General features: G+C 32.3%; 1 protein-coding gene across 1 annotated transcript; it reads left to right on the forward strand.

The window, feature by feature from the left end:
• The first annotated feature begins 51 nt into the window (after positions 1-51).
• LOC128163124 (late secretory pathway protein AVL9 homolog) lies at positions 52-21,723 on the forward strand. The gene is made up of 16 exons (XM_052826632.1): positions 52-227; positions 1,256-1,376; positions 2,550-2,635; positions 3,678-3,749; positions 4,317-4,473; positions 5,383-5,462; positions 5,943-6,012; positions 6,669-6,829; positions 7,469-8,509; positions 9,645-9,779; positions 10,291-10,441; positions 11,335-11,415; positions 14,976-15,090; positions 17,659-17,712; positions 18,094-18,182; positions 19,269-21,723. The coding sequence occupies exons 1-16, from the start codon at positions 147-149 to the stop codon at positions 19,370-19,372; spliced, it is 2,598 nt and encodes an 865-aa protein (XP_052682592.1). The 5' UTR covers positions 52-146; the 3' UTR covers positions 19,373-21,723.
• The last annotated feature ends 1,974 nt before the right edge of the window (positions 21,724-23,697 follow it).

Raw genomic sequence — 23,697 nt, forward strand, 5'->3', positions numbered from 1 at the left:
TAAATCAATTAAAAGCATGTTCCCCAACTTTACAAATACGAAATGCTAAAGACCGACTTGTCAAGTACCTACTAAGCCGGAAGTGGGCGACTGGATATCGATGTGTCGACTTGTCATGACTGGAGAAAGTCATGTAATTCCTCATAATGTCAATGAGTGACAGGTGCAAGGAATCTCCGGTCCTTCATGTGGTGGTGGTTGGGTTCCATCACAAAAAAGGATGTCAGGTACCGAAATTAAAATATTCCGCTATTTCGCAACTTCATGTAATATATTAATTCTACCCGATTACTCCACAGTTCATCATCAGTTGACATTTGCTATTAGTGTCCTGCAGTCCATGTATAAGACATGTGATAAAATATTCATTTTATTGAATATGCGTTATAATTTAAAACCAACTGACAAATGACAGCCAGAATTTACATGTAAACATCTTCCTTGATGAGTTGAGAATATGATAATCTATGTTGAGCAAGTTGAACAATAAGAATGACACTATCCTCATAAATTATTGCATAAAGTAAGACAGAAAACTGCCCAAGTATCAAATAAATGTCAAGTTTAAGAGAAATCAATAATCATGAAAAAATGCATGGATGAACTTCTGAATAAGCATATTTGAATTAGTAATTCTCTTGTTTTATCACAAATGTTATCTATAATCTCAAATACTGTTTAATTAAGCCCAAAACAGTTATTTAGTCCCTGAGAAACAGTTATATTGCCCTCCTAAGAAAGTTACATATGTATCTCCTTTTGCATACAGATAAGGTCAAGTTAAAAATTCAAAGGGCCAGTTGCTAAGCAAATGTAAAAAAATATTCAACATCAGTTGATTTTAATTTAATTAATAAAAAAATAGAAGAATATTTGTTCCTCGGAAAAAAAAATTCCTGTCACCTTAGGGCAAATATTTCTAGCATGTTGGCCTTAAAGGCTTGTAATATATGAATAGTATATCTCTTATAATATACTGTGAGTTACGAGTACCAGTCTATTATGTGAAGGTTGATGCTTAAAACAGACTACATTGGATAATTATATAAACATTTTGACAGACTCTAACATTAGATTTATTATAATCCGGTTAAATATTTTCTAGTTGTTATATGATCATTTATAACTTGACACAACGAATATTCAGACATTACAGCTTTTTCAATATATTATAGTTACACAGTAATGAAGTAAAGTTATATGATCCAGTAATATTGAAATAGTTTATTCATCTCAAACAAATTTTTCCTCATAGGTGGAGTATTCCTACCCTCCTCTGGTAGAAGGAAATGATGTGAACTGCTCTGAGGTACCCAAAGAATGGAAACACCTTGCCTCATTGGCTATTCCAGATGGAGCTCACAATTATACCAAAGGTACCAGAGGTCTCCCTTCCCAAAAAACATTTCAGCCCTCTTCCCTGTACCCTCCAACACGCACACACACTGTCATACAAAAACACATGAGCAAGTCTGAGAAATACTCTCACTGTAAAAGTGGTTATTTATGCTTGGGGGTATTGTACACTTGTTACACGGTAAACTGAAAACTGCGTAAAATAACCTGGTGTCATATAATATTTTGATATCGCGAAATATTGAACCCGGGCTCAATATATATTATGCGATATTATGAACCCGGGTTCAATTTATCGCTGCTAAATGTTGAACCCCCCTATGAAATATTAAACTCTGGGTTCAATATATTATGGCCGCGATATATTGAACCCCCTCCTATTTCCAATTTCTATTGGAGAGGGGTTCAAAATATTATGGCCATATCATATATATGTTACAAAAATCAAAATTTTAGAGTGGTTAATCACGCATCTGCGTATTAAATACCCACGCGTATTGTTTGACTATAGAAAACGCGTACTTAACCACCTGCATAAATAACAACTTTTACAGTACTGGTATATATGGGTATGAAATTTATTTGACTGAATCCCTATTACAACAATAAAGTCTGAACTCAGACGAATCTGGCCCCGCTGTCACCAAAATTTTTATATCACTCAACTCGGTCCTCAACTCAAATCCTTAAAGAAAAAGTTCATGAGTTTGAGGTAAAAACTCAGACTAAAATATGAGTATTGACTTGTAAAAAGTTGGTGACGACCAGACAGGTCCAGATTTTGGGTTTATAAGTCTCAAGTTCATGTAATATAATAAATGCACATTACTAAAACAACAAAATGCTTTCTTTGGTGATTCATGTACATCAGTACATTAGCTAAAAGAAACAGCCAAATCATCTCCTATGGGAATTTGAGTCTGACATCAATTATGATAATTTTGTACAATCCGTGATTTATCTTAGGTCGCGGTAGGATTCGTCAAATCGATAAACGGGATTTCATTCTAACTGTTACGATAGGGCTATGAATTAACTTTAAGTTTCTGTGAGAAATAGTGGGAATCATACTCGGTAGATGTAAATATATGTATATAATTGTTTTAATCCAGTCATTCATTATGTTTATTTTGATAAAAAAGATTTGTATTTATATTATATCAGATGATCATAATCTGAATTATTTTTCACAGACACAATTTATTTCCACCTTCCGTCTCGAGATGGTGCATGTAAAACAGTTTATGGAGTGGCTTGCTACAGACAGATAGAATCATCAGTAAGTTCTTAATCACTCTATATGTACTGTAAATGCATTTACATATACTCTAATCTACTGTAAACGTTACTGCTTACTGTAGATTCCTTATTTTATGGAAGTTCTTAATTCCGCGATTCAAAGGTATTGCATCAAATCATGAAAATATAAAATCGCATCAGCAGAATTTTTATCATAATTTCAAATAGTTTACATTTGTGCTTCTCGCGATTTTACGCGGACATTAATTCGTCGTGTTTAATTAGGAATTTACAGTATTTGGGCCGTTTGTCTGCAGTAAAAATATTGTGATCTCTTTGTTGTTATTCAGACATGACTGTCCTGGATGGCATTTTAGATTTAAAGATGTACAATGTACATGTCGCTAGTTTTTTTGTTATTAACAATTTATATGCATTTTGTTGGCTTTGAATTACTGTAAACACGAGAATCATGTGAAAGAAAATCTGATGTATGATACTTGACCTTGATGTTTAATGATTAACCAATACTTTTACTTACTGTATATAGGGAAATATGTGCCCCGTTTTATTTTTGCCCAATTCGTCCTTGTTGTCAGCAGGCGAATTTAAGACTGGTCGATTCCAGTGTCTCCATTTATCTTTTAGAACACAACTTTGTCTTGGCAAATTTAGGACAGGGCGAAAGCTTTTGCAAGTGAAGAAGAGTGAAAATAAAATTGGCCAAAAATAACCCTGTATACAGTATTAGGTTTGTTACTGATTGTCTATAGAAATATGTCGGTTTTTTCAAGTCCATTGAAGGCTACGCAAAGCCACGATTAGCTTGGCAGTGCCTTGACATCCATGGACCTGAACGATTATGTAGACACTCATGCAGTAATAAATCTAAATTTGATAAGAGTTTGTTTTTTTGAAGACTCTAACTTTTTGTACGATTATTGTATGATTATTAACAAACTAAAGAAAGAAACTTTAGGTAAAAGAAATAACAGCTGTTTTGTTGCTGTCTAGTACAAAGTCACATGACTTGTTTTATCCAATATAATGAATTTTCCAACCCTTTTTTACTTGTTACCTAGGCCTTGATGAACAAGTCATCCGATGTCACGCGCAGCACGGTTCAGAAAAGTGTGTGTGTTTTGAGTAGATTGGTAAGTGCCTATTTTTTTGTTCAAACCCAACCATATCACAGGAAGAACTTCAAAATGATAAATTAAAAAAGTTTTATGTATAATTATATTATATCCATAAATGAATGTCTGTCTTTTTATAAAATCTCTATTTATTATAAATTGATTTGCAATCTACGTTAAGTGGGTTGCTGAATGTTGGAGCTATTGAGATTTATAATAAAAAAATTCTTCAATCAGTTAATACATATACATTTGGTAACTTAAAAACAACTTTTAATTGTGACAACTTTGCTGTCGAAATTCCCCAGGAATAAATTGGTTTGCTTTACCTTTATTTTTTAACCAATTCCTTCTAGTTTTTTTTTTAAACATTTACAACCAACAAACATGAATCGTTTACAGTGAGATATATCCATTAAAAACCTTGTGAAACCTCTCTTAACAAACAAATGATATTGGGACTGTAGTAATGATTTGATTAGAATTCCTGCAGTTTTATTTATTACCGGTACACATATATCTCCATTATATCAAAAATTGACTGGCACTGCAAGTACCCTTTAAACTTTGACCTTTTTCTTTCAGCCTCTCTATGGATTAATTCAGGCCAAGCTGGAGTTGATCACCCATGCTTACTTCGATGAGCTGGATTTCAGCAAGGTAGAACTGTTGGAGGACACTTATAACAACCTCAGCTTGTCCATGACAGAGAGTCTTAGGGACGGAACACAGGTTTTCCTTGGTGTGTGTAATGCATGTATACCCATTGTTTTTTCCTTCTTGACACTGTTAATTTTACAGAAGGTGTTTAAGAACACCGCACTGTAGTTTTCCGAATTCATGTCACTACTCTCTGATACTGATGACATAGAACGCAAGAAATAATGGTTATGTGTTGTGTTTTCAAAGATTTCATTTATAAATCATGGCTTTGTTCAAAAAGTAAACGTACGATTTGTTCAAAAAGATAGTTTGTTGTTTTCATATTTTAATGAAAGGGTATATACTGTAAGTCGTTTTAATTCCACTGTGTTAAAATTTCACAATTTCTCAAACAGTACCAGTGATGGTTTTAATTTCATGCTCCAAGAAAACCAGTTGATCGAAGTATAAGCATTAACACTTTTTAAAAACTTATTTTAGTATTTACGATGGGTTTAATTTCGAGGGAAAATTATAAATCGTGAACATAGTGAAGGTCGGATCGCCTTTAGTTGCTAGACACATCTGGTGTGATTATTGTTTGATCTGATGATCTGCAATACAACATAATCAGACTCCTTTGCATCACGTTACATTGATGTATATTTGTATATTCTTGGGTAGCCCTCACCAAGGAATCAAACAAATTATGAATTTCAATGAGTTAGTTTTCTTACCAAAATGAAAACAGACACATCCAAGAAATTACATCCCCACCAATAACCAAAAAAACCCCCAAAATTCACGATAATAATAATAAATAATATTAGCTACCACAAATGAAAATGATTCCACAGTACAATGTATTTACTAAAATTATTGAGGTACCTACATGCATAATAATGTATATATTAGGAATAGATACCATAGTTTCTATCTTAGTGTATAGAAAATCTGTAGTTTAATTTTCCTGCGTTATTTAATCACAGTTTCTGTGCTCTTTTTGTAGGTATGTCTGTTCGTGATGTGGTGACACAATTCAGACACAAAATTGTTTTACTATTCAAACTTATCCTTTTGGAGAGAAGGGTAAGCTATTCTATGTGTATTGATTGGATTGATAGAATCCAATTGAAATTGGATTAATTTTAAACAAGAGATTTTTTTTTTAATGCCAGGCATAAAATGCTGAATTGAATAACTTTATATAATGATATAAAACAAAAATAGTTTAATATTTTTATTATTTTGATATAAAGCTTTTAATTTTTAGTTTTCTGTCTTTTGCAGATAAAAAAAACTTACCTTTTTGTCATATCTGAATTTTTAAAATTGTTTAATGATCTACTATTTTCATTTTGGAAGTTTTAGAAATAATATTTGGAAAACAATGCACTTTTCAGATTCGGGAATGAGGCTGAATTTCAGCCCCAGAGAGACCCTAAAAAAATCCCTAATTTCTTCATTTGTAAATGTTTATTAATATTTTTAACTCATTCTGGATCTGTAAAATGATCAATGCCAAAGAAGTAAAATAAGCTGCATATGTTCTATTTTTTCTTCCATTAGGTACTTTTTACAGGTGCCCCCGTCCAGACTCTGTGTAACACTATCTTGGCTGTCCTTTCACTATTTCCAGGTATGAAATGTCCTTTTACTTTCTATGACTGTCACAGCACAGTGATTTACAATGTTTACAGCAATTTACAGCAATACAGCATTTTTGCATTTCAATTATGTCTCTTTATTTTTATGAAAGGATTTTGTGTATGTTATTCGAAATTTGTATTCAAAGTAATTCTAAACAGATGACATTCAAATAGTTATAGAACCATTTTAACAAGAGATTCGACTTCGGGTAGTTGAGTCAAATGGCAATATTACATGTGCCTGTCTATTTCATTGTAGGCCACTCAGCTATGGCTCTTTGTAATTTCATAACAAGATTTCTCTGGCTTTTGAGCAAAGACTACGCAATTGTTGTACATTTCGCTTGAAACCAGCGTCATTTTAACTTGTTTGGACACAAGAAATTAATCGTTACATCCTACCGAAAGTCCAAGGTCTTGTTAAAATGGTTCTAAGTTGTCTTGGCTATTTATTTCTCTGACAAAATGACAGAATTTTTATACTGAAATGCAAGATTTAGTACAATGTGTATCCTAAAAGGAAGAAATGCTACATGTACTATAATTATATATACAGTTATCAAATGAATTCTTCAATGAATAAATTATAATGTTGATTTCTGGTTGGCTGGAATTCATGTAAATCAAATTGTTGATGAACACCCAGGTATGATTGAGTTTGGATTAGAGGAATCAGCGACTGTCGAACTCAACAGACAGCTGTCTCCGACACTCCGCACAACAAGTTCCGACGGAAGTGAAGAATTCCTTGAAGTCTGTTACCATGACGAAAAGGTCAACTACAGGTCACCAAAGAAAGACAAGCAGGTCAGGAAAGAAATAACATGCGATACAACCATTTTTTTTTTCTTTCTTTTTTGTTTTATAAGTTTTTAAGCAAGACAATTTATCCCCATATCTATAGAATTGTTCAGAATTGAAATAAAACATAAAGCAAATTCACAAAATTCAAACAAGGTTATACAATGGAAACTAAATTTTTTGCCAGTAAAAAGAGATTCTATATTTACATACAGAATAATTTGTGAATATTAATTTGATGTACGTAAATAGGATAATGATGGCATGTGCATAAGAAGAGGAGGGGAAAAAAAAATTTAAAAAGTTTACTTGAATTAGCAATCATGTACATTTTGTATGCTATATTTACATGAAGTAGTAGTATTATAACTGGACATATACCTTTTTTTTTCATGTGTCACAAAATTTGCAAAAAATGGGGGAAATCTGTAACATTTTTAAATTTTCCTCAGAAACTTTTTGCGATATAAAAAGTCAGAAACTTTTTTGCGATATAAAAAGTTTCTAATAGAAAATGATACAGGATATGATTTATGCGTATACAATTATTTCCGATTTAAAAGAGGTTGTGAAAAAAGCGAAAACTAGATCATCATGAATAATACCAGATATACGGTACTCATGGCACTGGTTTTGTTTTTATAGGCTGAGGCTCAGGCCGCTTACAATGAACCAGAACAACTAGAAATTCCAAGAGATGGAATGGAGCCATCTTCTACCGTAAAATCACAAATAAAACCACAACCAACCACTCAAATATTTGACAATACTTCTGATAACCAACAAACTCAGGGTCAAGAGGTCACCCCAAGGGCATTAAGGAGTCTGTCTGATACAGGAAAGGAGAATTCTGGGAGGGAAAGTAAATCGGGTCGTTCTTTAGTGAAACGGACACTTTCAGAAAGTTTTGCGCTAGATTATGAAAATCAGACCAAGTCGGAAGGAAGTTCTTCCCCTAGTGATAATAAAGTTCCTTTTTCCCATGATCCTTTGGCCAATATGAGAGATATCACTCAACTGACAGCAATTCAATCCGGAACAACTTTGAAGCAGACGGATTCTGTGGTAAATGTGGAGGAATTCAAGGATTATTTGGAAAAGCTGGAGACTATGAGTGACGAAGAAAAGGAGTCTTCCAAATTTGACCTCTCTTTGAATTTGGAGGACGCAAGAGAGGTGTTGAAGAGAAGTGAGGGGATAGAGGAATTGGACTCGCCAGAGAGCATTCTGAAAATAGATCAGGAGGATTGTTTCTCGTGGGAAGAGGATAGGCTGTTGCTAGCAATAGAACACAAAGACTCCATCAGTGAAGCTGAGGCATCCAGACAGCAAAACAACCAATCAGATTCCACAAAGGAGTCATGTGATACTCAGGATTCTGGGAAAGAAGTAGGATCACCAAATGCGGGAGCTCAGAAAATTAAGACAAGTGATAGCATTGACAATGAGAACACAGACTCTGCAGACAATGGCATTCCAACTAGTGATGTGAGGAAAAGCCCTGGCAACAAGGCAGCAATTCTAAAGAACAGGATCAGCTCCGCTATCAGTGGATTAAAAACCAAGCGGGGCAGTCAGGAGCCCTCTCCAACTGGAGAAAACTCGCCTGTGGAAATGGGAGTAGTGCTGAGGTCTTCCAAACTCCATCAAGATGACTGTGGCTTTCCACTGGCTGTGTTTACCAAGGTAAGATTACTTAATAAGCCTAAGGGTAACTCCGGCAGTGTCTTTCATGTTCAGTTCTTTTTTTACACGGCTTGATGATTTTCCGGTTATAATTTAAAAGTTTGGTTTGACACAAATTTTTTAAAAGGCTGGGTCTACCTCAAGTGTTCTTTTTTTTTAAACACTTATTATTTTGTTAGATGCTACAGTGCTATATAAAAGTTTCATGTTGTTTTAAAATTGTGTTGATGATATCAGATGATAACAGATATAAGCTAGCTAAAGAGTGGCTGTATGAATAGCAATCCAAGGAAGCCTTTTACAAAGGAAATCTGTAGCTTCCTTAAAACGTTGTCATCTAACATCACTTTATGTACTGTTAATGTTTTTGCTGTTTAATATAAATTCCTTATTTTACACTACTTAGTAATTAGTTCTGAGATTCCACTGTTTTGTATCAAATTGCAAAAATATAAAATTGCGGGCATTAATTTTTTTTACATTTTCGATTAGTTCAAAACTGTCTGAAAAATAAAAGCGAGACTTTTAATTTCGTCATGTTGCTTCCTGTGATTTAACGCAGATATTTATTCCGCGCCTTTAATTAGGAATCTACTGTATTTTATTTAGAGGTTTTGGCGGAATGCTGCTTTTGCTAGTATATTGCTAAATGTCAACCATATATATGTAGAAAATAGGTACGTTAATTATTGCACTTGATTAAATCCATGCTAATCTTTTTGAAAATAATTTTCTGCCAAATATCATATATGCTTGATATAGTATATTTACGTCAATGTTCAGAGCTTTGTCATTGAACCAAATTCTGTAAATTCCTTATTTTACGCAAGTACTTAACTCTGCGATTCCACTGTTTTGCATTAAATCGCGAGAATATAAAATCGCAATCACCAATTTTTTGTAATAATTTCCTATAGTTCACACCTGTCTGAGAAATGAAAACAAGACTTGAAAAATCTGCGAGGGTTGCCTCTCAAGATTTTCATGATTTTACATAGAAATAATTCCTCGCGTTTAATTAGGAATCTACAGTACAAAGAACCAGATTGGATTCTAATGAACATTTACAAGATGTTTTTAAACTGTTGTCATATTCTCAGTGTTTCTCAGTGTTCATCATTCTCTTGATTGGCAGGGTTGTGTATGCCATCCATATCTTTCTCTTCAATACCTGGATCTCATGACAGACGTCAACGTTCGTAGCTTTGTCATTGGAGCAACTAATTTCCTTTTCCGACAAAAACGCCATCTTTCAGACATTGTGATTGAGGTACTGTAAATCATTTTTATCTAGTGTGATCGATCCACTATAATTCTAGAAATACTATTTAACACCACTACAAGATTATGTCAATGAGATGTATTGGAAATTTTTATTTTAATTAGCATGTTGCTAGGTCTTATGTAATTACTTGTAAATTCTTGAATATTAACATTTGAGAGGGATTATTACTGGTAGAATTGATCAAAATCCATTTGACTGTGCTCTAAGGCGATTTTTTTTCACTGAATTTAACCCAATTTGTGTGCAAGACAATTTATGCATTTTTTCGGAAACTTGTAGTCTTGAACATTTCTTTTTACTTGCATATTAGTACCCATATGTTTTTTAAAAGTTTTAAATGTTGGCTTGATTTTACACAAATCTGTTGTTGGCTTGATTTTACACAAATCTGTTGTTGCAGACCATTTTATTGATCAGATCAATGATTGTAAAATAAACAGATAAGGCTGTCAAAAATTAATATGAATTTCTGAAAATTATTTTTTCTTAATCTAAGGTCTCAGATTCTGAGGAGGGCAAAATAGAAATCCATGACCGCGAGTTGCAGCGTCTGTTACACCTGACGACGGCTGACCTCCGATTCGCTGACATCATCATCAAGGCCGTGTTAGGGGAGGACACGGATGACCCATACCTGGACGGAACAGGTACAAAAGTCATGCTTGACGGATGATTAAGAGGGCTGAATGAACGTTTTAAGACTATCTTTATTTCTTTGAGAAGAAGAGCTAGAGCTGTATTATAATGATTGTATAAATTTTAAAGCTGAAGTACTGTGGTTTCATCAATATTAGTTGATTTTCTTGGATTTCGTTGTTAATTTGATCCATGAGATTTAATTTTCAGTGAATTGCAATTTTCTATTAACATATTGTAATACAAGGGTCATTGGCCACGAATTTACGTATCCTTGAAACTGTGATTTTCATTTTATACACAAAAATTGATACAGCCCTCGAAAACCATTGTCAACCTCCCCTTCACGTCGGTTGACAATGGTTTCCTCGGGGTGTCAATTTCAACTGTTACCCTCCAAAACAGGCACTATTTATATAGAGTTACCCATTGCCAAGTGTGTTGCTAATGCTGAGGGTAATAGAATGAATTTAATTTATCAACTGCGTCTAAACCAAACAGATTTCAGTATTTAACATGAAAGTATAATAATTAATAATATATCGTATCTAAACATTTAAACTTTAAGTCGATCTGATGGCTGCTTTATTGACCACCCAACCTTCTTAACTCGTTCAGAGCTACAAATTTTTGCGCCCATGTCTTTGAAAAAAAAATCTTTATTACAGTATAAAAGTGGCATGAAAGACTGGCTTCAGGGGAAATATTTTTTCATTAAAAATTGGTTGCGAATCTCATGAAATATTTCTCACACAAATTACCAGTAAAGTTGATGTGCAGTATTGCTTGTGATTTGAGGAGAAAAAAGATATACGTTTATTAGTTTGAATTTAAGATCAATGCTGATTGATTTGTCTCCTAGAATAAGGAGAATATTACACTTTTAATGCGTTATTGTTTACAGAGTGGGAAGGAGGAGATGAGTGGATACAGGCACAATTCAGAGCATACCTTCAGTCTCTTCTGGTGACCATGGAGAAAAATGGTGAGCTTCCGTATACTGTCCAGTTTTAGATTTATTTATGCCCTTTTAAAAAATTAGAAGTTCAAGAAAGCATGATGGTTGTTACCAAGGTAACAGAAATCCTTTTTAACCTGGTTTTCCAAAGGAAAAATCCGGTTATTAAAATGGTGAAAATGGTAGGCGGTTGCATGAGCAGGTAGACGGGCGGCTACCGAAAGGGTACCTTTGTTGTACGGATAATTCCTCCTACAGTTTTCAAGACAGGGAGTTGTTGTTTTGCAGATCAATTTTACATAAATCAGAAATGTGCAATTACTTGGATTTTGATTTTTGAAAATTGATAAAAAAATTTACCTGGTAAAGCTTTTGAACTTATTATTTTTGGGCATAATATTGTAAATAGGGTACCTCTATTGTATGTTGAATAACTCCACCTACAGTTTTTAAGATAGGATATTGTTTTGCAGATCAATAGTACATATATTGGAGATGTTCATATTACTTGGATTTTGACTTTTGATAATTGATGGAAAAAATGCCAGCTGTTGGAATTAGTAATTTTTAGCAAAATATTGCATATAGAGTATAACCTATTTTTTGGGGATAGGTAGTGTTTATCAATTCAGAGTTAACAAATGGATTATGGATACAGTCCACACAAAAGAGAACCCAATTTGCTGCCTTCTAAACAGCATTTCTCTTATTATTCAATTTGAGTAATAATTTTCATAATGGTTTCAAAATTAAAAGTCTTAGAGCACATTATGAAAAAGATAAAAATACCACAGCAAAACTTGAATAAAATGAACATTGATGTAGCAAATTTACAGCTATAAAACAAATTCTTATTTATGTCCTTGCTAAATTATGTCTCCCCTTTCAAAGGGGAGACATATTGTTTTTGTCGACTTTCTTATTCTTCTTATTCTTATTCTTCTTCTTCTTATTCTTCTTCATCCATATTTGTCCAAGCCGTAACTTAAATACCCTTTGACATTAAGACTTCAAACTTGGAACATAGGTAGATGGTATTGAGAAGGAGTGCATGCCACCAAAAGTTTTGACCTTGACCTATTTTGTTCTTCAAGGTCAAGCATTTCATAAAAAATATTGTCTGGACCATAACACAAGACTCCTTTAACATACAGACTTTAAACTTGTATCATAGATAGATGGTATATAACCTAGTTGAACCTCACCAACATTTTTTACCTTGACCTATTTTTTTTATTTCAAGGTCATATTAGAAAAAACTTCATTGTTCAACTCCTGAATATACTTTGACAGAAGGACTTCAAACTTTAAACAAAGAACAATAATAATACACTTAGGTGTACTATTGAATAATATTTGACCTTGACCTTGTTTTACTGAAGGTCAAATTAAGAAAAAAAAAATAAAAAATTGTCTGGGTCATAACTTTAATACCCTTTGACATTTAGACTTCAAACTTAGAACATAGGTAGATGGTATTGAGAAGGATTGCACACCACCATAAGTTTTGACCTTGACCTATTTTGTTCTTCAAGGTCAAGCTTTTCATAAAAAATATTGTTCGGACCATAACACAAGACTCCTTTAACACACAGACTTTAAACTTGTATCATAGATAGATGGTATATAAACTAGTTGAACCTTACCAAAATTTTTGACCTTGACCTTAAAATTTTTATTTCAAGGTCAAATTAGGAAAACCTTCATTGTTCAACTCCTGAATATACTTTGATAGAAGGACTTCAAACTTTGAACAAAGAACAATAATAATACACTTAGGAGTACTATTGAATAATATTTGACCTTGACCTTGTTTTACTCAAGGTCAAATTAAGAAAAAAGAAAAAAATAATAAAATTTTGTCTGGGTCATTACTTTAATACCCTTTGACATTCAGACTTCAAACTTGGAACATAGGTAGATAGTATTGAGAAGGAGTGCATGCCACCAAAAGTTGACCTATTTTGTTCTTCAAGGTCAAGCTTTTCATAAAAAATATTGTCTGGACCATAACACAAGACTCCTTTAACATACAGACTTTTAATTTGTATCATAGATAGATGGTATATAACCTAGTTGAACCTTACCAAAATTTTTGACCTTGACCTTAAAATTTTTATTTCAAGGTCAAATTAGAAAAAACTTCATTGTTCAACTCCTGAATATACTTTGACAGAAGGACTTCAAACTTTAAACAAAGAACAATAATAATACACTTAGGTGTTTTATTGATTTATATATGACCTTGACCATGTTTTACTCAAGGTCAAATTAAGAAAAGGATGGGTCTGGGTAACATATAGCTGACATTATTCTTTTTCAATTGTTAAAATTGCCCCATATTACAATCCTTGGGGAGAAGGGGAGACATGTGTTTTTTTGTTAAAAAAACAATACCCACTAGTTCTTACTTATGGCCTTCAAAAATGATTTCCTTAAGTTTCCATGGGCATCTGATTTTAACATTGCGCATTTCCCATTATCATCATTTAAATTAATGAAATAAAATCATCGCAATGATTTAGATTTAATTATAACATTTGCAAATGGCTGCAGAATCTAGTTAGGAGACGCTGTGTTCAAGTTACGATCAAGTCTGTCACAGCAATTTTTTTAGTTTTGGTATGAAGAAGAATGTCTTTTAACTTCAAATGCATTTAGGGGAAGAGTTCCTTTAGCCTGACTGTACTAAACTAAATATCCCATTTTGTTTAAACACATTGCTTTCTCAAGCCTTGTAGTTGTGGTGTTTCTTGAAGAACATCATGACCTGTTTATAATTTTCATTAATTTAAGCTAATAAATCCAATAAGACAGATGCATTCATTGTAAGGTAACTATTTATTTGCTTTAAAACATTTCTTTTTCTGGATTAAAATAAGAATTGCACTTTGTTAAAAAAAAAATGAAAATAAGAAAACTGCATCTTTTTTTAATGAAATAAAAAGAAAAGAGTTATCAATTTCTGACCACATCTGTTTTTGAAAATGTTGGCCTGGGAACTAAGAGATTAATTTTTTATAATATAATAGAAAGTGTCCATATATTATGAACACAGCTATAATGATTTTACAGCTATAACAAAGTAATTTTAAGACCTTCGCTGTCAAAATTTTAATGCTTTTTATCATTCATATAACTTTTTTTTCTTCCATTATAAATTTCAGTAAAGACAGATGAAATTTTAAGATACAAATCTTAAATATTCAAGTTTAAATATAATACTGTAAAAACAGTAAATTTAAAAAAAGATAAATTAAAAGGTTATATTAATTTATTTTGTAAATGAGGTTAATAATAAATTAAAAGGTTATATTAATATATTTTGTAAATGACGTTAATATTGTCTAATGATTTTATAATGTTCGAAAGCATTTTTAGTTTTAAGTTCTGTTAGCTGACTATTTAATAGCAAATTCGCTGCAAGATTTTTAACAAAATTGCTAAAACAAAGGTATAATGAATTACTTATTTTTAATAATCCCTTGAAATTTGTGATGAACGAGTTTTGCTGTACAGGTATTGAGTTTAAAAATCAGTAATATACAGTAATAAAATTTTAACACATTTATTAATTTTCAATACAGACTCAAAGCTACTAGAGGATTATGGGACAGCGTTTTGTCAGGCTTACCGCACTACACATAACTTCAAGCAGTGGTGGGGAACGGACCACTCAGGGCTGACCAATGTTCTGGTTGGGTAAGTCTTGGTCAGGTTGACCAGTTTCTTTGTCTAGCTCTGTGCTCTTCATCAACTCCTCTCTGAACTGAATTTTTCTGGGGTTGTTAAAGTGAGATGATGTAACTTTTAATATGTCTCATTGATGCCATGCATATGTTAATGTTTATTCAATTGTGGACTCTCTTAACTTAAACAAAAAACTGTGGTTGGAGGCAGAAAACCCTTAGAACTTTCAAGAATATAGTAAACATTCATTGAACTCATTCCATCATTATAATGATTGTTATGCCCCCCTTTGAAGAGGGGAGGGCATATTTCTTTGCTGCTGTCTGTCGGTCGGTCTACCAATAGTTTCCATTCATTTTCTTCTCAGAGGTTGTGCATATTGAAATGATTTTTAATATACAGATGTGTCATAAAATATTTAGGTCAGGTTTGATTTTGGGTAAGATTGAGCAATATTTGACAGAGTTATGCCTCTTGGATAGAAATATTCACATAGAAAAATTCCTATTTTTTGCAGTTTCTGTTCATTTTCTATCCAGAGGTTTCCATAAATGTTTCTCAAACATCTCTTGTTTTACTGATGTTAATGTTCAAGGTTCAAATTTTTCCTAACTTAAAACAATTACCTCTTGACATGACAAGGTGATGTTTTTGTCAACATTGAAAAAAAAAAATCTAGAGAGAAATCAATGTAAAATCGCATTCAAATTGTGTTTTGCTATAGAGTTGAAAGAGATCTATTCATATCAATTTTCAAAAGTTTCAGCTAATATATTTTTGAAAATAATAAAGTGCTTAAGGTGGCTCTATACACCAGTTTTTGATGACGCAGTACGCAAAAAAGTAAATCTGGAAGCATGCAATTCCAGTCCTGGCTAATTTAAACTGAGGCGAATTGTATGGGGATCCTTCTTTTGAAAAAAAAATGTTAAATGAATACCTGGTAGATTTAATTTGATAATTGGAAAATTTATTATTTACCGTACATGTAAGGTGGTATATGCCACCTTCATGTGGTGTCTTATTATTTATCCCAATAATCAATAAAATCAAGTATGATTTTATAAATACTTTCTTTCCCATCATTGTCATCTTACAGCGTAGCCCAGTTGGTTAGAGGGTTTCCTAGGGACGTACACGTCAAGTTCGAATCCTGCTGGGGATTTAAAAATTTTAACTATGCCAAAATTTTCTTAAACATACTTTTTGGTCAAATATTGTGAAAGAAAATTCTAAACTGGTGAAAGTATTTCAATTTTAATGTACTTTAATTCACATTAATATCAGCAAATGTTCCATTCCACCTTAAGGGGATGGGAGGGTGGCTTTTAATTTCTCTCAGGTTGGGATACATAAATCGTATAACTAAAGTTAATTTTCCCCTTTATTTATTTGGCTTAGTTTTGCATTAAAGCAAATATATTTACCTATATATATGCCTAAAATGAAATATGTATTTATCATTCCAACATAATATTTAGGAAATTGAAAAGTCCCCAAGGTGTTTGGGCCCTGGGACTTAATTAGGAACGATAACTTCTACCTGAGGAACTTTCATACCAAATAAACTTTTTAAAAAATGTTGGTGTTTATTTGCAATTGTTTTCATTCAATTTTTTATGTCACATTTATTTTAAAAAACACATTTTCTTATAACATCAAATAGATTTTTTAGATGATTGGTCAACAGAGTAAGAAAATATGAAAAATTATGTTTTGGGGAAATACGAAAAAAAATTCCAATAATAAAATTTTTGATTGTTATGAAGTGTTTTATTTTTTTTTTTATGTGTCTGAAAAAAATGTCCTTCATATGACAACATTTTTTATCTCAATTTGTTAATAGTTAACTTTTAAAAATTCCTTTACAGAAACACGAAAAGTCATTAAAAAATTCTTTAGAAATACCTATAGTATCACTATCATCTTTTTGATATTTTATAGGTATATGTTTTGTGGTCTTCTATTGAAAATTGTAATAAACTGTCTGTGTATAGAGCCACCTTAATATGGTGTTAAATGTGTGCTATATAAAGGCAAAAGGTATCAAGCAATACATATTAACTGACCAATTTCATTAAGCTAATGTTTCAGTAGATCATACAGTAATTACAGCATAGCAACCCTCAAATTTAATATAATATATGACGCCAGTTAACGCTGTTGACATAATTAAATATAGATACTTGATTAAATGTTATCAATTTATGAACTGAAAACCGCTATATACATGTTAAAAGGTAGATTAAAAGCTCAAGGAAAGCATTGTTATGATTGGAATTCAGTCAGTGGCTCTATGAACATTAAATGACCAGATTTCTTCTTTAAAAAAATACTTAGGCCAAAAAAGTAAATAAATTGGTTCTCAGGCCCTGCTGCATTGTAATGTATGTCAAATGCTGCTGCTTTGAAGAAATTAAATGCCTTTTGGAAATCTTGCAATAAATATAAAAATAGAATATCCATTTTTGGTCTGAGAACCATAATGTTAATTTGTTTTGGCCTTATTATATGTTTACTTAATAAATGTATTTGATAAGTTTGTGAAATTAATGTACCTCTTTTCTCTATTTCTTTCAGACATCCATGTCAGGGTCATTTAGGAATGTCAGACATCAAGATGAGGCTTGCCCAGTACGTGTTTGAAAAATAATTTGTCAGAAATGTAGTATGTTTTTAAGAGTTCAAGAATTAAACCTTCTTTCATCTTTTACAGTATGTATAAACAAAAATTTTGCTGACTTCATAACTCAGACCTCTTGCAAATGATCGCATTTTAATTTATAACTTTTAAACAGTACCATATTGTATATTATTAAAGATGGGCTCGGTCCTATGGCAACTCGATGAAATTTTGACAAAAAGAAAAATGATGCCCGTTTTTAACATTGATTAAATGCGACAAGATATATGATAAATGTACTATGCTACATAAACATAAAAAAAATGGTCTCTTACTACTTGCTGTTTAAAATGACTGACTTTTCTAATTTTCTGATGCGGTTTTCTTTATAGCAACTTACAAAATACAGAGCGTGGGAAAAAGATTAACGCAGCTATGGTACAGACGGGGAAATATGTAGAGCAAGCAGGAAAAGCTGTGGGTAGGTTTGACATGATTTTGTTTACAGAGTGTTACAAATGAAAGTAATCCCTAGAGATCTTGGGAGTTTTAAGTCTACAAATACATGTACAGCAAAACTCGGTTATAACGAAGTCACTGGGACCTAAGAAATTACTTTGTTCTATCCGAATTCGTTATAACCGTATAAGAAATTCATTAAATTTACACAGCTGGGGATCCAAAATGACTTCGCTATATCTGTGAATTCGCAATATCCATGTTCGTACTAAACGAGTTTTACTGTAGTGATATTTTTGTACAGAGTGTTCAAGGCAATAATCTCTAGGGATCTTGGGAGTTTCAAGTCTACAAATAGGTATGTTTTTATATAGAGTGTTCCAGACAATTATTGCCTGGAACACTCCATATAATCCCTAGAGGTCTTGGGATTTTTAAGTCTACAAATAGGGATGTTTTTATATAGAGTGTTCCAGGCAATAATCCCTAGATATCTTAGGATTTTCAAGTCTACAAAAAAAGATGTTTTTGTACAGGCAATAACCTCAATGCATCGAGAGGCTTTAGATGTACAAACTGTAGAGTTAGACAAAAGTCACAAAATGATGAAGATTCTGAAATTTTTGTTGGGTATGACTCTAGAAACAGAAAACTTGACACAAGCAGGGATCTTCATTTAGATTAATCAAATACCTTATTCTATCTCAAAATTGGTCACCTATTTGCAGACAGGACATTTGATTAGATATTTGACTATTGTCTTTATTAGTCATTAGATGAAGCCACTGTAGAAACAGTGGATTTTAAATCAAATACCTAATTCTATGTTAAAATTAGTCGCCTATTTGCAGACAGGACATTTGATTAGACATTTGACTATTGTTATTATTAGTCATTAGATGAAGCCACTGTAGACACAGAACATTTTAAAATAAGTCCTTAAATAGTCACCACAGTGTGAATGGTTAATCAGTTTTTTTGCTATTGATAGGAATACCTGTCTTCTGCCTTTGTAACACTTTTACCATGTTTTAAAGTTTGAATACTTTTAATACATAGAAGTATTACACTCCCTTATCTATCAGTTAATTTCATTTTTTCCCTCCAGGTGGCGCCATTGTCAATGCTCGCTCAGCCGTATCTTCATGGTTCAGTGGATGGAGGCAATCTAAGGGGGACAACCTGCAACCTCAGAGCCAACCCCAGAGTTAATTTCTTTATTAATGTATCATAAAAAGGACAGTTATTTTAATGAACTTCCATAAATTAATTAAGAGGGCTGTGTAAAAAGGTAGAGGCAGTTATAAGTACATAAACATCTACTTTTATTTAATCGTCTGTAAATTGTATATGGAAGGAACAATGGGATGTTACAGGTGTTAAAGTTTCACAACTGTATACTGTAATTCCCTAATTAAACGCAAGGAATTTCCACGTAAAATCGGATGAAGCACCCCTCAAGAATTTAAAAACCTGGCCATTATTTTTACAAAGAGTTGGGAGCTATAAGAAATATGAATGAATGTTCCGCGTTCATGAGTTTATATTCTCGCGATTTGATAATAAACAGTGGGATCGCGGAACTAAGTGTTCACGTAAATAAGGAATTTACAGTATGCACTAATATCAGAGTCATTTATAAATATTCCCTTATATCTATCTTGTCTGTTATTGTATACAAATATTTATGATCTCTGTTTTTAGATTGCCGTATTGCTCTGTTTGTGGTCATAATGATACAGATTGAATGTATAACATAAATACAGTTGATATATATGCAGTGCTTAAAGTCCTGTTTGTAACTCTGTTTTTTGCTGTGTAATTTATTTCATAGAGGGTAAAACCTAAATTGAAATATAGTTGACATTTTTTTTTTTCATTTTGCCAGTGTAGTATTCACTGTACCCTGTGCACTGCATCCATCCGTCAGTATAATTCATAAATGTGAAAATTACAAAATGTGTTAGGTTGTCTAAAAAGATGACATATTAACTACATGTAATGAAGATCCTTGCCATAACATAAAACCATTTGATGTTTAGCTTTATGCAAATCAATTCTTGGTTGTTTTGAATCAGTTGTTCATCCTCATGTAAAAAAAAGACTAGTGCCAATGTTAACAGTAATGTATACACCACAATGTCTTACCAAGTGTGGTTCAAATAAACACAAAATAGCAGAAATTGTTATTTATATATACATAAATACACAGTAAACATACTTCAATCATGTTTTTAGCACCTATTAAATGACTGCTTCTTATGTAAACAAACTTGTTCAGAATAATACTGTATACAGAGTTATTTTTGCCCCGTGTTATTTTCGCCCTTCTTCATGTACGCTTGCAAACAATTTCGCCCTGTCTTAAATTCGCCCTGACATAGATACCTGAATAGATACTCTTTCTTAATAACACAGTTTTTTTGAAAAATATTCTTAAATTCGCCCACTTTCAATGAGAGCGTAAGGGGCGAAAATAAAACGGGGGCGAATATTTCTCTGTATACAGTATTCAACAAAACAGCCATTTAGGGACTTTGTTTTCAGTATGCTTCTGAGTGAAAGAGAAATATTATTGGACTTTTAGTGTGATAATGTATTTCTGTGCACAGTTGACTGTATTGCTTGCATATTAATGATTTATTTTCAATTTAAAATAGCGAATAAATCAGGTATTTGCTGAAAGTATTATAAAAGAAATTTGCATAATTCTGGGTAATCCACAAAGTTTCTTGAATTTCGCTTATCAAAAGACGTTCAGCACCCCCCACTTCCCCACACCCCATCTCTTTCAATCACACTGTTCTAGGACTCTTTGACAGTATAAAAAGCAATTTTTGATAAATACTTTTCGTGAAAGAAAAATAAGGACTATTACTTGAATAGGCTTTGCAGAGACATATTGTTAGAAAGAGGTGTTGTACATGTATTTGTATTTACTTATCCTTGAATTCCAACAGCCTCTTTTGACTTTTACACACAAATAAAACTTCTTTACATAAAGAGACATTAATTTCATCAACAAATTAACCATCAGATCTACCTAAGTTTTAAAAATAGGATTTACTTAGATATAAACTACTATTAATAAGTAAAGAAAAAATCCATATGTTTAACCTTTCAACTTTGAGTATGTTCCTATATTTTCATATAGAGCTCTTTTTCTGTGGGAGATCAATACAGTCTAAAAATGGCCACGACCATCGAACCCTCTTAATGGATTCCGCAGATCTAGTTGTTTGTAGGGATTGTAAACCTCGCTATCTGGATTTCATGACGTCATTTTGATCATTTTTAAAGGACTTAATACATTTTTCGGAGTGGGGAGGGGATTAAAACGAAATTGAAATTTGTCATTATTAAGTTAGTCAGAGGCGTTTATTGTATTATGAAAGTATTTAAAACCTTTTTGTAAGGCTGCATTTTTTAATGTTACATGCTTTTTGACAAGTTATAATAAAATTTAACCTTTGGTGTGCAAATGTTTGAAAATCTTGTTGCTGCATGTACATGTTTACCTGGATATGCAAAGACTTGTTAATAATAAATGTACAATTCTAATACTTCCATCTTATTATTTTTCAATTATTACGGTGTATTAGTATTCCTTTCTAAGCGCGTCTCGTTTAGTTTGACAGCTGCACTGGACATTGAAAGTAACGGTATATGCCCCTTATACACAATCGAATCCACTAATCACTGACTGGTTGGTACTGCTTTACTAACCACCTGGTACAATTCATCAAAAAAATATAAAATTCTTTAATTTGGTTGGAAGAGTATGAAGAAAGGCCATTTTTGTACCATAATTGTGAAAGAGGGTATATGTTCAGTTCCGAACTCATTCCACAATATCGTTCGAGCACGCTTTAGTTGTACATGTACATGTATTCATGAATTTATAACTTACAAAACCTGAAATTTGATAGTAGTAAAAATTCCTGAAATTTAAAAATTTGCCTCCAATCTATCACCCAACGGTATATCTTTAAAAGTAAAAGAAATAAGTGCTGTATTCAGGGTTATTTTCGCCCCGTGAAAATTTCGCCCTACTATAATTGCAAGCAGCTTCGCCCCGTCTTAAATTCGCCCCGACACAGTTTTGTTTAAAGAAAGATAATTTGAAACATTGAAATTCGTCTTGTTTTAAATTTGTCCCCTGATAACGAGGGCGAAAGGGGCAAACATAAAAAGGGGACGAATATTTTCCTGTATACAGTATCTTTTGGCGACCCACGCTTCTTGCTTTAAAATTCCTTTTGACTTTGCATGCATTCGTGAAACTGCAATTGATATCCATTTCGTCTGTTCTGCTTAGATCACCTTATTGGTTGACAGTTTACTGTCATTTTTTTCCTTCATAATAGTTCCGATGGAGAAGACAACTATACATATATAAGGATCATTTAGTCATCATTTATTCTTTATACTAGTAGATAAATGAAAAAGAAAAACCCATGACTGAAAATTTTCCCTCTTGAAACCGACACCAGTAAATTATATATGAAATCAATACTTCTAAGCGTTTTGATTAAAGCAGAATTCCCTTTTGATAAACATGATTCTTATAATTATTCTTCATTCCTATAATAAACAGCTAAATGCCTACAGATAAGACCGTATCTACATCATCTGTAATTTGAAGGTCAGACGCGACCTATCTTCCATTCTTTCATTTTTTTCCAATCTCCACAATGTGAAGATCTCAACTTAGTTATTTTATAATTATATTTTTATGCTATATGATTCCTTTTTTATTTAGATATATAAAGTGTTCAACTGAATATGTATAGAATGGCTCTATTTATAAGCATTCAAATGCATTTTGCATGCTATTTTAAGGAAAATTCGAAATATTCTAGCTCCGAAAAGAGGCTGGTAGATAAATGTACCCTGAATTTTTGGGAATAAACAGGTTTAAATGTTAATGAATAAGGACTAAAATATCAAAGAAAATTATAAAGAATTGAGGAACGTCTCGTGTGTCCTTAAAGAACATTGACAATGCAGTCTTTAATAGATATGGCAACCCATTGATTAACTATGATTTTCAAATCGTTTAAATGTAAAAGAAAAATAAAATAGCATCGGTTTGTAATCCTTAAATATTTTGAATACCTGAAAATAAGTTGAAATAAACTGGCGTATGCGATATTTAACCTCCAGATAGTGTCATTTTTATAACTTCAATGCTTTTTCTTTTATAAAGTGGGTCTGAGCTCCGTATTTTTTGTCATAGTCTAAATGCGGTTTAATTGAATTTAAACCGATTTTAATCAACAAAAATGTGGAGAGATGACCCACTATACTTTAAAAATGTCATTTTGTAGCCCAACAATTGAACGTTTTTAGAAAAGTAATACAAGTCCGTAAATTCGTGGTTAATGCCTCATATAGAATAGGTAGAAAATAAATGAATAAATCATATTGGTTTTCTTATTAGAATCTCCTTCAGATGAATTACAATGCTTTTTTTATGCACTCTAAAAAAACTGTCGTAAAAGTTTTTCTAAACAATCGACAAGCCACGTGTCAAT

Source organism: Crassostrea angulata, chromosome 9 (genome assembly GCF_025612915.1).
Source record: "Crassostrea angulata isolate pt1a10 chromosome 9, ASM2561291v2, whole genome shotgun sequence".
Classification (NCBI taxonomy): Eukaryota; Metazoa; Mollusca; class Bivalvia; order Ostreida; family Ostreidae; genus Magallana; species Magallana angulata.

What these genes read in the sequence shown, in the direction of transcription:
- LOC128163124 (XM_052826632.1), top strand. Translation starts at nt 147, where the DNA reads ATGTCAATGAGTGACAGGTGCAAGGAATCTCCGGTCCTTCATGTGGTG. An exon ending in CGGAACACAGGTTTTCCTTG is followed by an intron (nt 4,474 to 5,382) that starts GTGTGTGTAATG and finishes CTCTTTTTGTAG; the next exon opens with GTATGTCTGTTCGTGATGTG. An exon ending in GGTGACCATGGAGAAAAATG is followed by an intron (nt 11,416 to 14,975) that starts GTGAGCTTCCGT and finishes TTTTCAATACAG; the next exon opens with ACTCAAAGCTACTAGAGGAT.